This window comes from Hipposideros armiger, unplaced genomic scaffold (genome assembly GCF_001890085.2).
Source record: "Hipposideros armiger isolate ML-2016 unplaced genomic scaffold, ASM189008v1 scaffold_316, whole genome shotgun sequence".
In the NCBI taxonomy this organism is placed as follows: domain Eukaryota; kingdom Metazoa; phylum Chordata; class Mammalia; order Chiroptera; family Hipposideridae; genus Hipposideros; species Hipposideros armiger.
Genome location: NW_017731666.1, coordinates 1,413,371 through 1,428,360, shown reverse-complemented (window position 1 = coordinate 1,428,360; position 14,990 = coordinate 1,413,371). Strand labels below are relative to the sequence as shown.

Below are 14,990 nucleotides of genomic sequence, written 5' to 3'. Positions count from 1 at the left end.
GCTGGTGCGGGAGGTTAAGAAGCGCTCCCTTCTCCGGTGCCCTCTCTACTTGTGCAGATGCCCTGGGGTGGCTAATGCCACAGGCCTGGGATTTGTCCTCACTGGGACAGGATCCTCCCTCCTGACGGTAGACCAGGGCGGTAGAGGAAGCACAGGGGAACGCCTGGCTGAGGCCGGGAGGGGCCGAGGCATGAGGATGCCCCCCTGCTTCCGAGGGGAGCTCTGCACCCCCGCATCCACCGCGGTGGCCATGGGGACCCTGCGGACAGGAAGTCCTACTCCTCCTCTTCTTGCGTCTCCTCTTGCTCTTCTTCCCCAGGGCTGCGGAGCACTCGGAGCGCACGGAGGTGCTGTGGATGCTGGCGCTGTCGAAGTCGGACTCTTCCCGTTCATCCTCCTCGCTCTGCAGGGGTGGGGGAGGGCCCTGTGAGCCCAGAGCCGGCCCTGGGAGCTCATCCCGAGGGCTTCGCTGGCCTGGGCGAGGGCTGCGGGGCAGCGCACAGTGCTCGCTGTGGCTCACCTTGTTTCTCCACCTATCCAGAAGCCCACCGGTCCAGCCTGATGGCCTACCACCCTCCCCAAGCCCTGCTCTCCAGCCCCCAGAGAGTCCCCATGTTTTCTACCTCAGTACCCCTCCCCAGGCCACACCCTCCACCCTGCCAAACTCCAAACTCCTACACATCCCTCAAGAGGAAATCCTAAGGACACCTCCCCCAAGAAGCCTTCCCAGATCCTTCCTTAACTGAACCTCTTGCACAGCCTGGGTGCCGGGCCTGGCCTGTCCCATCTGCCTATCGTTGGCTCTCTCCCAGTGTACATGCCCAAATCCCATGCAGACTGTGAGCCTCTGGAGCAGGAGGGCCATGGCTGAGCAGAGAGCCTAGCCAATTAGTATGTGCTCAACATATATTTGCTGAGCTAACCTGGTCCACCAGCTCCAAGCTGGGCCACATCTGCTATGCTATGCTCCCCTCTAGCTAAACTGAAGGCCTGTCACTTGCCTCGACCAAGGGACAGAGAAATGGCTTCCATTTCTGCCCCTCTACAGGGCTGGGGCAAGGTGAGAAAAATAGGCACCCTGTAGAAGTGGGGGGGGGGTGAATGTCGCCCCTATGGAGAAGTGATAAAAAGTGCTCCTGAGGTTGGTTCCCTTAGGGTCAGTCTGAACCTGGTGCCAGAGCTGGCCCTGGAGGGGTCAGGGCTCCAGCCCAGCCTCACGCTGCCTACGTGCCACCTTCCTGGGGTCCAGCCTCCCAGCAGACATGGGCATCCAGGCCCCATCAGGACTCTTAACGGCCAGAAGGAGTAGCAGCTGGGGACAGCGGAGCTGGAACTAAACCCCCAGATCAGCAGGGTGGGCTCCACTCTCAGAGTCCAAGCTGCAAAGGCCCTCGGAGGATCCAGTCTGAACCCCTCACCAGTGAGGTTGGGAAACTAAGGCCCAGCAGGCCTGCACGCAGAACGGAAGGGGCGGGGAGGGCCTCCCCCAGGCCTGTTCAGGAGAACGAACAGCCCAGCTGTCTTCCCACAGCCACCCCCACCTTTGCATGGCATGCACATGTATCACACACATGCACACACATGCAGAATGCATCTCAGGCCTGCTCACATACACACACGCACAGACACGCTCAAGTACGTGTGGTCTCGCTATCTCACACCCACACTCTCACTCACCTTCCAGTGCACCCTCTCACACTCTAACACTCAGTCACACATACGCGATCAAACCCACATGAACGCTTCCACTCACTCTCACACATATGCTCACACACGTACACGCTCTCACACACACGCCCACGCTCACACACGTAGACGCTCTCACACACACACGCTCACGTACACGCTCTCACACGCACACGCTCACACACACACGCTCACACACTCACACACGTACACGCTCTCACACTCACACACGCCCACGCTCACACACGTACATGCTCTCACACACGCGCACACGCTCACACACGCCCACGCTCTCACACGTACACGCGCTCACACACACACGCTCACACACACACTCACACACGTACACGCTCTCACACACACACAAGCTCTCACACACACGCCCACGCTCACCGAGGAGCCCTTCTTCCTCTTGTTGCTGATCCCTCCAAAGCGGAACCTGAGAGCGGCCACCTTCTTCCCCTTGCCCTTCTTCTTGGCATCCTTGGAGCCTCTGAGCTTCTTCCGCACGCCAGGCCCTGAAAGGTCGTGGCGGAATAAGCAACACGGCTGCTCGGTCCATTCAGCCCTCAGGGCGACTGGACAAGGACAGGGTAGTTTCTACAACAGCTGTCTTCAGAGAAGACGGAGGCTCAGAGAGGAGAAGTCCTACTTACAGCTACACCGCATGTCAGGGCCGTGGGGGGGCGGGGCGAGAATAATCGAGACCCAGATTCTGCCCTGGACACCGCACTGCCCCTCTTCTCCAAATGGCAAAAACACCGGCCATCTTGGGAACAGCCCTGTCCTGTCCCCTCTCCCCAGATGGGAACTATCCCCAACAGAGCCATGGGTAGCTAGCAAGCCACCGAGGGCACATCCACCCACCTGTAGGCCACACCTGCGCCCTGGAGGGATGTTCTGGGCCAGGAAGCCCTTTCCCCAGCTGCCAGCCTCTGGGTTATCCCCAGGCCCAGGCAACTCTGGCACTACTTGAGACCGCCCCCGCCTCTGCCAATCCCCCTGGGAAATGCTGGCTCCCCAGTGGCCAGCAGGGTGGAGGCTGTTTTTATGGAGCTGGCCACAGAACGATTAGCCACCTGAGGAGTAATGACCCCCAGCAGCCTCCCCCGTGGGCTTAGCAGAGAAGCTGGGGGCTTGGAGGCAAGTGGCCATCCGGGCTTTCCTCCAATAGCATCGCTTGCACGGAGACGGGGCTGGGGGCGCAGCTGTAACCCTGGCGCCACCACGGAAAATCTATTTCAATTTTTCAGGCTCTGAATAGGCAGCCCATGGAATCAATAGCTCAGCGGCTGGAGCCTGACAGGAAATGAGAAAGCCAGGCAGGTGGGCGGGGCCCAGAACAGAGGCCAGCAAGGGACGCGAGCAGAAGCAGGCCCTCACCCCTGTCACTCTACCCACCGGGCCCTGCAGGGACCTGGCAACAGGGCGCACTGTCCCAGAAACCAAAGCTCCTTGGGGCAGAAACAAGGGGTCCCTGAGCCCCCTCAGTCCCCCCATCAGAATCCAATCAGGGTACCCAGAAAGGCTGAGCTGCCGCTGACCCCACCATTGAAAGCCCTGGGGAGATTAATGTCCCTACCTGCAATGAGGCCAGAAACCCTCCACCCAGGGGAGGCCTCTCCCCCGGGAACTTCAAGTCACAGAGAGCCGCTGCTGCCCCTGTGACCCCCACCAAGACACCACCACTGAGTCCGGCTCTGTATCTGCACCTCCTTCCAGACCTCCCCGAAAGGCAGCCCTGGCCACGCCCCTGCACGACTGCTCCGTGCTCAGGCGAGAGGGATCACAGGCTACCCTCGGACCCCTTCTCCCTGGAAATGGTGCAGCCTCACACTCAAGAGATCCTGACTTCCAGCAGCCTGGGCCTCCCCGCTCCTTTCCTCCATGCCCAAGTCGGTGGGGGCCAGGGCACAACCCCCAAAGCTCTGAGCACCATCTCTTCCGCTTATCTCCCAGCCCCAAAAGGGAGGCAGGACAGATCTACGATACTGCTGCAACACAGCTGAGAAAGGCCATATGGCTCAAGGTCAACTCACACATTGTGTCCTTGATAGGCCGCCCAGCTGCCCAAGGTCACAGGGCCTAGGAAGACCCCTGCCAGCAAGGCTGGGTGCCCACCCACCCCCAGCCTTACCCTTGCCCTCCTTGGTCTTGGCCTTGCGAATGGGCACAGGCTGGGGTGCCTGCTGGGGGCTGACAGCCAGCGGAGGGGCGATAGTAACTGTCTCCACAGCCGCAGCCACTGCCGCAGCGGCTGCAGCCGCTGAGCTGCCCTTGAAGGGGTTGTTGGCGCTGAACTCCCTCCACTTGGCGCCCAGGACGGTCATCATTTTGGACATGGGGATCTTCGGGTTCTTCTTGGCGATGAGTGGCCTGTGGCAGGGGGGAGGCGGGAGGGTGAGGGCAGTGCCGTGGAGGGGGTGACACCCCCCACGTGACCCCGGCAGGGCCCACCCCTTCTTCTCCCACACCTGGAATAGGTGGCACCAGCCCCATGCTCCAGGTTGGGAAAACCGGGCAGAGAGGGGGGACAGAGGAGAGAACAAAGTTGAGACAGCAGCCCACCCCCAAAACCCTCCTCAGTCCCTATTTATGGGGTTGGCAATCTTCTAATCAATTGGGTTTCCAGACCCTGCAAGGCCTGAGGGGCCAGCGCGAGGGGCCTGAAGTAGGCGCTGGTATCCCAGAGTTGAGAGGGTCATGGGACCTTCAGGTCCCCTGGGACTCACTGGAACCACCAGCCGCAGGCACAGGGCAAGCGAGGGAGGCAGGGCCAGCCGCTAAAATGAAAGGGGTCCCGCCCCTCCTGCCAGCTCTGCCCAGGGTCAGTGTCGGCCTGACAGCCACACCCCACCCCAGAAGCCAGGCTCTGTCCCTCTGCCCACCCATAGATATGCAGCTATGGCCGCCAGCCCCCAGCCCACCTGAGGAACTGGCTGAAGGCCTTGTAGTTGGTCAGCGTGTGATAGTCGGCCTCCGAGAACAGATAGTCCACGTCGTCCAGGCCCCACTCGGCCATGAGCTGCCCTGAGGACTTGGGCTCCTACAGACACACGGGCCAGAGGTGAGATCGGAGGCGGGGTCCTTCTAGCCTGCACCCCTATCCCCAGGGCCCCCACCCAGAAGGCCTTGGAATAAGGGGAAGGGGAGCGGTCACGTCTGCAACTTAACAAGAGCGGTTTTCAGCCTCCACTGAAAACACCCCAATGCATTCCGGCCCCCAACCCCCTGATCTGAACGGCTCAGAAGCCAGTTTATGAGGAGGTGCAGGGCAGTGCCTAGGGGTTACTGTGGGGCTTGTGGGGAGGGCAGGAATAGTAGCAGGGCTCTCTCTCCAGGAGGATGTGTTTTGGGACTCTGAGCACTAGGACAGAACAGCGGCCTGAAGATAGGTTTTAGGAGGCAGGTGTCCCCGGGGAGGCAGCAGGCTCGAGGGCTGCCTACGGCATGTTGGGGAGAAGTGAGGCCGTCCAGGATGTCCCCTGGTATAGTCATGCATAGACCTTGTATGAAAGGACAGGCCACAACTTCATCCCAGGGCCAGCCAGGTGTGCCCTGGCCAGTGTAAGGACACGGGACAACCCCAAGAGGGTCCCTCAGCGACTGCCTCACTTTCTGGATGGGGCATTGAGGCCCCATTCAGGGAGGTGTGTGACCTCCCAGGGGCACACAGTGAGCCTGTCAGTCAGTCAGCCTGGGTGTCAGATCACAGAGCAGACCTGAGCTGGCTGGCATGGGGTGGGGTGGGTGTGGGGGTGCTGTCTATGAGCTTGGACTCTGGATCCAAACAGACACCGGTTCTATTCCTAGCTCTGCCACATGCCAGCAGTGAGAGGGGGACAAGCTACTTCACTTCTCTATGACTCAGTTTCCCTAGTGATAAAACGGGGAAAACAGCACCTGCCTCATCAGAGGGAGCAAGTCAGCACAGGTGCTTGGAACAGGGCCTCGATTTCCCACCTGTTCCAGGCTGCCCTGCCCCGGCCCTACCCACTGATCCTTTCGGCCAATCAGCACATGCCACTCCAGGTGGCAGTCCCTGGTCCAGGTGGCCATGTGATTTAAGCTAGTCCAATTAAGGGGCTAGCTGGGTCTCCATGTGGACCACCAGAACGCAGGCCTGCTTTCCTTCCTGCAGGATGGGGCAGTGGGTGACCAAGAAGCCCTGAGCTGCTGCTATTCCCATTCTCCTACCTGCCCAGAGCTCTGGGCCTCCTGTTCTCTGTGACGCTTTAAAGGTGCACCCATGTGGGACCCCCTCCCACGGCCGACCTGCCCCCATGACACACAGCCATTCCTAGAGGCACATCAGGCCTCTACTCTGCTCCCACCGGGAAACAGAGCAGCATGTGAGCGAGCGTGAGCGAGCAGATGACATTGTTACAAAATAACCCTGAATCGCTCCCGTAAGTTCATCTTTCAAAGCTGTCAGCCCCTCAGCTATTATCAGTCACAGATGACTCACAACACAACTGCCGACTAGTGACATCCCTCTGGGTGCTGGGACACCACGGGGGCTTCCTAATGTCAGTCTCTGCCAGTCACCATTTCTGCCTCAGTCACCGTATTAATATTTACGGAGCACTTATCTTTAAATCCAGGCTAGCCGAAACCGAGCCTGGGTGCCACGGTGGGAGAACAAAGCGGGCAGGCTAGTCCTAGGTGACTCGCGGTCCTCTGGTCCTGCCCGAGAGCCGTCCGCAGGCCTTACCCTCGGCCCCGTCCCCAAAAAGCCCCCACGGTGCAGCCTCGGAGGCCCCTTCACATCACGTCCCATATTCTTGGAGAAGACGCTTTGCCCAGGGGAGCTCTGGGCCCCTCACTGTGGCTTTCCTGACCGTGCTCACGTGGGCAGTATTTCCGAACCCACGCTGAGTAACGAAGTCCCCCTTCTGCTCTAAGTGGGGCTGTCCGGCGTTCTTGCTGGCAAAAGCTCGAGTTGCTAGTGTATTTGCCCAAACTGCTCCAAGCAAGAGGTTCCTGACATGAAACCTGGGCTCAGACATCACTCTTTTCAGAAAGAGCTTCGTGCCCCATCACAGAGTCAAGAACAAGATCGCAGACAATACATCAAAGAGGCTGCGCCGCTTCCTCCCCAAACTCCTCCGCGTTGTCCTCATCACTTCAAATGTGTCTCCAAGACTTGTGGCTACAGTGATTCTCACAAACCTGTGTTCAGCCTCCACAGGTGTACACACACACACGCACACCCACAGACCCATGGGCCCCGGCCGCCACCCTGGGAAAGGATGGTCTGGCCCTTTCACTCAGGGCTCCCTGGCAGGAAGGCAGAGAAGTGACGGCAGGAGGTGTGTCCTGTCTGAGCCCCAGATCCTCCGGCCGGGCCTCAGGGCTTACCTTCAGGCATCCATCGTCATTGTCATCCTCGTCATCGCCCTTCCTTTTTCGCTTGGTTTTCTTCTCCTTCTTGTCCTTGAGTTTCTTTTTCTTCTTTTTGTTAGGGGAGTAGTCACTGCCCTCACTCTCCGACTTCTCTTCCAAGTCCCCTTCATTGTCCGACAGCTCATCATGGCTCCCCTGCAAGAGAAAGGGGGACAGTGAGGGCAACAGGGGCCCAAAGAAAAGCTGAAGTCCTGGGCAGCAGGATTGCCCTGAGTGGCCTCCTGGCACAGTCGGCCACGCTTTCTGGATCATTCAGCGTCCCGTGCTCACAGCTCAGCACCAAAGCCCAGCCAGAGGGGTGGCCCCAAGCCAGCAGGGTCAAGGGTCTTGCCCCAGTGACCTGTAGCAGCAGTGAGGGTGTGTGGGTGAGGCCTCTGTGAAGTCAGGCTTCTCCACCCAGCCAGCTCCGTGCAGCCTGCTTGGACGGCCCTGGGGTGAGGCGCAGGTAAGGCTCTGCTCCAATTAGAATCAGGTTTCTGTGGACTTTGGGATTTTAACGAGTGTTGCACGATGGCACTTGGACCCAGAAGCTCAAAGCAGAGGATGTGATGCCCAGAGCGAGCCAAAAAGCAAAGTGCATGGAAAAGCCACAGGAGCCACTGGCTCCCACCCGGGCTCCCAGCACCGCACCTCTCTGCTAGGTGTGCATCCGAGAGAATTGCATGTGTGAAGTGCAACCTGTTATTAATGTAGAGTGCACAGCGCAGCTTTATCTGCCTGTGGGCTCTCCAGAGGCTGCTATGCAGGGCCCACCTTCCCCTCCCACCCCCACCCTGGCCCCTGCATCTCAACACAAGACTAGGTCATTTAGGCAGCTCTTAAGCTTGGCTTCCTTGATTTAGTTTCCCCTTCTACACAGGCTCAAAATGGCCCATTTATATGGAGATAAGGGCAGTTACAGCCAGAGCATGCCCACCAGAAGGCACTGCCCCTCGGAGCAAGCTGTTTACTCTCCGCCTTTCAAGACGCTAGTGGACTGGCAAAGCCCTTCCCAGCCTCTCCTGGCTGGGTCTGGTCTGCAGGGAGACACTGGGCACTGATGCTCCGGTTCCCAGCACGGGCTTGTCATCTTCCTGCTGGCTGTTCACTGTTTTCAAGGTGAGCAAAAAGGGGCATGGAAGAGATGGAGAGAGAACGGGAGAGATGACAAATGAGCTCAGGAAACAGCAATGGGGGAGAGAGGCGAAAGAGAAGGGAGGGAGGGAGAGGAAGGAAAGGGAAGGGAGGAGAAAGGGAGCAAGGGAATGGAGGGAGGGAGAAGAAAGGGTGGTGGGAACAGAAGAGAGGGAGGAGGAGGTGGAGGAGAGCAGTGAGGGTCCGGAGGAGAATCGTGGGAGGCCCCGGTCCATCTCTGCCCTTTGTCTCCACACAGTAAGGAGCTGGGAGTCTTCCCAGGAGGGAGGCCCTCCCTGAGATACAACTAGGAAACGACCCACCCGCAGGCTCCCCACACTGCCTGACTCTCCCGGATGCTCAACTACTCTCCCTGCTGCCAGCTCCCAGCTGCCTGCTCCCTTTCAAGCCCATTATGCCACGGAGTCACTGTGCTGGCTGGCATAAAAGGGCCTCTATGCCATTCGGGAGCCATGGCGCTTCCCAGAATACTGACTGGCCACGCTGGGCCCCAGGGACAGTGCAGATCCTGGCTGCTGCCCCAGCCTGCAGGGAGCAGGCAGAGTCGCGGGTGCTGCTGCTCCGGGGCTCGTGGCCCCGGCTTCAGCTCGGCTGTAGTCCTTTGGGAGGGCGGGGGTCAGAGAGGGGCACCCATTTCCCCTGAGGGTACAGAGGTCGGCCAGCTTGAAGAGACCATCCTTTGAGAGACCTGAGAGACCAGCTCCACCCCAGCCTTCACCCCAGCCAAGGTAAGGATGGGAGGACGACGCCACAAACTTCAGCACCATGGACAGAGGCGGTGGCACAAACCAAGGTTGGGGCCGTAGGACTGGCCCTCAGCTGCCCTGGAACTGACCCCACAAACCAGACCAGGGACGAGGCAGGAGGACCCACAGTGGGTTCTGGGGTTCCCTGGGGAGGCTGCAGGACAGAGAATGCCTCGGGCTCAGACCCTTGCTAGCCTGGGAACTGGGCAAGTCACAGCAGCACCCTGACCTCAGCTTCCTCACCTGTTAAATGGGGATGCCACAAAGGGTGGTAAGAGTAACAAAGGAGATCATGTCAGAGAAGGCCCTAAACATTCTGAAAATAGGAGTGTCCCAAGTACCCACGACGATGACCTCAACTCTGCTTGGAAGCCAAGGACGGAGCCGGGATGACAAGCTGGACACCACCAGCCTCACGCCCCTCCTTTCTGCAGATCGGGACTGAGATGAAGCCAACTGCATAGACGGTGCCTACAGCTGGGTGACAACTATGGTGCAGATGGCACTGGGATGCTGACAGAGGGGCTATTGTGGCCACACCTGAGGGGAAAGCAGGCTTCTGCTACAAGTGCAGGAGAGGCCAGGAGTGGCCAGCAGGGCCCCAAACACAGGAACCAGAGGAAGCTGGATGGGAGGAAGGAGACAGGAGGGGAAGGTGCCTGCAGCAGATTTCGCGGTCGGTGTGTGCACAGTGCAGAGGGAGCAGGCCTGGCAGAAGGTGCCACCCCAGGCACTGCCAGGAGGGCTGGCCCAGCGTCTACTCCAGGGCTCAGTGGGAGGGCAGGAAGGCAAAGACCCTCCTTGAGGAATGAGGTAGGGCTTCTGCAGGGCCCCTCATTTCCAGGGAGGGGAAGACTGTTCCCTACACTGTCACCCACACTGGGTCAAGCCCAGTCCTAGAGAAAGCTCTGATTCCCCAGGTCCCCTGACTCCCCACCTGCGCCCTGACCCTCTCTGCACCCTGCCTTCTCCCTCCACCAAATGAAGCTCGCACGCCCTGGGCCCACCCCGACCTGCACCCCAATCTCGCCCAAGCCCTCCTGCCCACACTGGAGGCTGGTGGAGGGTGAGGCTGCAGCACAGGTCTTTGGAGACTGGTTTCCCACTGGTACCATGTCTGTATCCCCAGCACATTTCTGCATCCGGCTGTTTGGACACTTCTAGACCTGGGCTTCCTTTTTTTCCCAAAAAACCTTTCCTTGGCAGAGAAGGGGTGAGGGGAAAGACAACCAACGATACTGAAAACACCTCGAGGAGGTGTGACCGTCAGTGGGACCTGGGGGGATGCAACCTCAGCCAGTGGCAAGAAGGGAGGGACTGACCAAGAACAAGGGTAGTTCAGGATCTTGAAACATTTGGAGGTGGGAGCTGGCCAAGCCACAGTGAGGGGGAAAGACACAGGCGCAGAACAATAATACCCTCGTAAAGACCTAAACCGACCTCAATCCCCACCCCAGCTACACGGTGGGCTCTGACCCTCAGCGGAACTTTGACCTTGAGGCTATCCTTTGGGCTGTGGCAGCCTTGAGTGTGACTATGGGAAAAGCGCCTGGTGGTAGAAGAATCAGAGTGGCCTTGGAGTCCCCACCAGAATCCATCTGCAGAGCTGCCTTAATCACTACCCCGGGGCTGTGTGTGCCAGCAGCTGGGGACAGGGAGGAGGGTCTCTGCCCTGAGGCCCAGACCCACAGAGGACAGAGCACACCACCGGCACAGGCCCTAGGGACCCCAAGTGGGCAGCCCCAGCCTGCCTTTTCTTCTCCCCAGCTCTGCAGACGTTTCCCGCTCCAGGCCTCCCATCTCCCCCCTCTCTCTTCCCTCCATGGCCAGCACTCAGCACACATTGCATTTTGAAAAAGGAGGCATTTAAACTCAAATGGAAGGACTCGGAGAGTTGGTCATTCTCGATTTGGGGTCCTTCAAGATTGAGAGGGAAAAAGAAAGAATGAAATATGAGCCTTCCCATTCACGACTGTTATAAACAGTTATAATTTAGCACTGAATAATTGGTTGCTATGGTAACCGCTGCAGTACAGGTTGAAATCATTTCTCCCTCCTGCGCTGGGTCTGACAAGGAGCTTCATCTACATATGCTCAGGTTCTGGTCAGAGTCCGGTTATTTTATGTAAATCAGAATCCATGACTTGCTGCCTGTCCGCGTCCCCACCCCAAAAAACAAACAAACAAAAAACCACTGCGTGGGTCCCACTGCCTAGGCCTCCCTGCTGTCTCCACCCAGTGCCTTGTCCTGGGGCCACCTGGTTAGAGATGGAGAGAAGCAAAGGGGTGAAGTTCCCCTCTCCAAGTCCTGAGGACCCCCACCCCTCTGGAGCGGGCAGGGCGGGGCATGGCGGCCAGGACCCTGCCCCCTGGCTGCAGTCTGCACCAGACTCTCTAAGACGTGACAGCTCTCAGCTAGGCTCTCAGAGACGCAGAGGAGGGGGCGGCAATGGCCCAGGGGTCACCTTGGGGGCCTGTCGGTCATCTGCAGGCTCCACCTCCTTGGAGAACCCCATCCAGCATCTCAGTAGAGAGAGGAAGGAAAGAGGGTGAGGAAGTGAGGGAGGGAGGGTGAGGAGAATGGAAGAGATGGAGAGGGAGGGAAATGAGGAGGAGGAAGAAATGGAAAGAAGTGAGAAAGGGGGCAAGGAAGGCCAGGGATAGCCGGAGATGGATAAGGCAGAGAGGCCCAGCTCAGGCCAATGCAGTGAAGGAGACACAGTCAGAGATAGACAGACGGACAGACAAGAGCCAGAGAGACGGCACAGAGACAAAAAACAAAAGCAAATGTGTGTTTAACAGGTCCAGAGGAAGAAGGCAGGAAGAGAGCTGGGAGATCGCGGCCCTGGGTATGGGTGAGGCAAGCACCAGCCCCCCAGGCCTTGGAGGCCACGAGCCCCCACCTCCCCACTGCGCAGCAACCTGCACCCCAGCTGCCAGCCTACCGCTGCCCATCTCAGCCTCCTTCCTGGCCAGGGCAACGGGGAGGATCCTACTGTACGATGTGCCCAGGGGGCAGAGGAATTTCAGCCCTGCCTGGGCAGGGCGAGGAGGAAGGGGGCACCCAGAGGCCCATGCACTCTGCTGGCCCTTCATCTGCATTTGGGAACTGGGGCGAGCCAGCCTCAAGGACCAGCCGGCACGGCAAGTCCTAATCTAGACTCCAGCCCGGCTCCTATGAGAGAAGCTGGGGGAGGGGAAGTAAAGAAGGGCTGGGAGACGGGTGCAGGAAGCCCTCAACCTCGGCCACTCAGCCCCAAGACCCTAGATTCCACCTCCACCCCAATGTCCACAGAGCCTCGGAGCTGGGGATGAGGGCAGTAGTGGCAGCAGAACATTTCACAGCCTCGGCCAGGAAGCCGTTCCCTGTATCCCAGGACACTGACCGCCCTGAGCTGTCCATCCTCTGCCCACAAGGGCAGGCCTGCAGGACCAGGGTCAGCGGAGCGGGGAAAGAGGGAGCAGGGAGTTCAGGGACCCATCCAAGCCCATGGCCCAGGTAAGAAACGCTGACCACGCCCTCATCAGAGAGCAGAGGCAGGACGCACCTGGGCTGGTTCTGGCCGGCACAGAGGCAGGCGCTGGCATCTCGCAGCCCCAGGCCCTGACCCCATGGGGACCCGGGACACAGTCTAGGGAAGGCCCTGCCCTCCAGGCATATCCAGGCTGATACCCTGGATGTCCCCAATGCCTTGCCCCTCCCCACGGCACCGCTCACATGAAGGCTCCCTGTTCATCCACATCTGATTCCGCCCCGAAACAAGTGGGGGAGATGGACAGGTGATGGTCCCCCTTACTGTAGACAGGAGTGAGGCTCAGACAGGTGCAGGCAGTGGCTTCCCAGGCATACTCCCGCCTGCCCGCCCTCATGGGCCCTCTGCCCTCGGAGGTCTCCTCCGTGCAAAGCCTTCCAGAGGAGGCTTCCAGAGGTCTCACTCAGCGGACACGCAAGAGGCCCTCCTAGCCTGAGTCACTCACACCAGCCCCATCCAGAACACCTATGCCCTCAGCCTGGGAGGTGCGGCCCCCTCCCCGCCTTCGCCAATCAGGAGGCACAGGTCTCAGGGCCACCAAGGGCCACCGCACCTCTCCTGGGTCTCTTCCTTGCAAGGCTAGGCCAGATGGGTCCCCATCTGGTCAGGGGTGGCGAAAAGGTTGGAGAACTGATAGCACTTCCCCTTGGGCAGGCTGGCTGGGAGAGGACCAGGCCTGAGGGGGCAGCTGGACAGAGCTGGCAGCCCCGGCGCCCATGTCTCCGCTGTGCCGCTGTGTGACCCTAGGCAAGTTCATCTCTGAGCCTCCGCTCCCTCATCTGTAGAGCAGGGAGCACACCACCACTTCCCCACAGGGCCGCCTGGAGGACCAAGAATGACGCTCAAAGAGGCGGACAGCTAGCACGCGGTGAGGAGACGGGCGCGACCAGCTAGCACGTGGTGAGGAGACGGTGCGACCACATTGTCCTTCTGTTGTCCCGCCCCCTGCAAGTGCAGGTCTGCCCAGTGGTGCTCATCATCCCGCCCCACCAACTCCCCAGGTTGGTCTGAGAATAAAGTAAGTCCGCCTGGGAGGCCACAGAGCTCACACACATTACCCATCGTAGGTGACCCATGACGCACCAGGGCCTGTCTTCTCCCACTTTGATCATTTTCACCAGGATTCCAACTCACAACAGACTGGAAGCAGCAAACCAGAGACACAGGCCTGCCACAGAGGGGACAGGAGCAGACAGGAGGCAGTGGACACACAGTGGCGGCAGCAACATGGGTCCTCCAGTGAAAGGGTACTCTGGGGACCCCGTGTTGTCACGGCTCAGGACAGCCGTGACCAGTAGGAGGATAAATGACCGGACATCCTGCTCAGGGAGACGGGACACTTCAGACCCATCTTGGAAGGGCGTTTGTGCACACAGCTCAGCACCGTGCTTCTCACTCACTCGGGTCTCAGGCCCCCACCGTGGAGGGTCCGGGAGCCCACGTCATGCTCTGCAGGCCGGGAGCCACCAAGGCCTCGCGGCCCCGCCCCGCCCCACGCACCTCTTTCCTCTTCCGCTGCCCTTTGGGCCTCTTCTCCTTGAGCTTCTTGGATTTCTTCTTCTTGGGAAGGCTCACCGGCTCCTCAGGGAAAAAGTCATCGAAGCCTTCAAGGCCGCCATCTTCTTCTTCTGGAGGAATCAGAAGAGGAAGCGGTTACTCTGCCACTTCCCCCGGGGAGACACCCCCCTTCCAGAGACAGAGAGATGGGACCGCTGGGACAGCCAGCTCCTCTGCCATCCAACCCGCCGGCCAGCCATCCTCAGCCCCCCCTCCCCCTCCTGCCCCCACTCTCAATCCCCAGCTCCCCTTTTCACTCTGGACGGCCCCCCTGCCCAGCCTCCTCCCAACCCCTCAAAGCCACCCCCAGACCCAGTGAGTGGAAGCCCAGCTCTGGGACTGTGGGCCGTGTCTCATCCCTCACCTCTGGACCTCTCCTTCCCTCATCTATAAAATAGGGTGTTACTACCGCCCACCCTGGTAGGACAGTGCTCGGGAAACGTGCTGAGCCAAAGTGAGTGACTATCAGGAGGCCTTGTTGGCATGGCTCCCTGGGGAGACGACAGCCCCACGGGGCCATCTCCAGCCGGCCCAGGAAGGACCAGACCCATCTCTGCCGTCAGAGGCCCACGGTGTGGCCGGGAGGGGACTCGTGAATGCGTGGTGACAAGGACACATGGGTCACACACCCCAGAACCACAGGGAGCTGAACAGCAAGCGCCTGGGGATTTGGAGAAGAGACCAACGAAAAGGATGCCAGGACCCCCTTAATGGGGAATCAAAGACCACACAGCCTCTCCTGCCCATCCTGTACACGCACCCACACAGGTACACGTGTCCCCCCAGCCACACCCACACAGGTACATGCAGCCCAGCCACACCCACACAGGTACACGTGCCCCCCAGTCACACCCACACAGGTACAAACACCCCCAGTCACACCCACACAGGTACACGTGTCCCCCCAGCCACACCCACACAGGTACAC

General features: G+C 59.7%; 1 protein-coding gene across 2 annotated transcripts in view; it reads right to left on the bottom strand.

The window, feature by feature from the left end:
- CHD5 (chromodomain helicase DNA binding protein 5) overlaps window positions 1-14,990 on the bottom strand; it is a 63,213-nt gene that overhangs the window by 38,172 nt on the left and 10,051 nt on the right. For both annotated transcript variants that reach the window (XM_019660366.1, XM_019660365.1), the window contains exons 2-7: window positions 14,006-14,133; window positions 7,048-7,227; window positions 4,614-4,732; window positions 3,824-4,062; window positions 2,080-2,204; window positions 280-403 (exon numbers count right to left, since the gene is read on the bottom strand). In XM_019660366.1, the coding sequence (XP_019515911.1) occupies window positions 280-403; window positions 2,080-2,204; window positions 3,824-4,062; window positions 4,614-4,732; window positions 7,048-7,227; window positions 14,006-14,133 (915 nt within the window). The remainder of the gene's footprint in view (window positions 1-279; window positions 404-2,079; window positions 2,205-3,823; window positions 4,063-4,613; window positions 4,733-7,047; window positions 7,228-14,005; window positions 14,134-14,990) is intronic.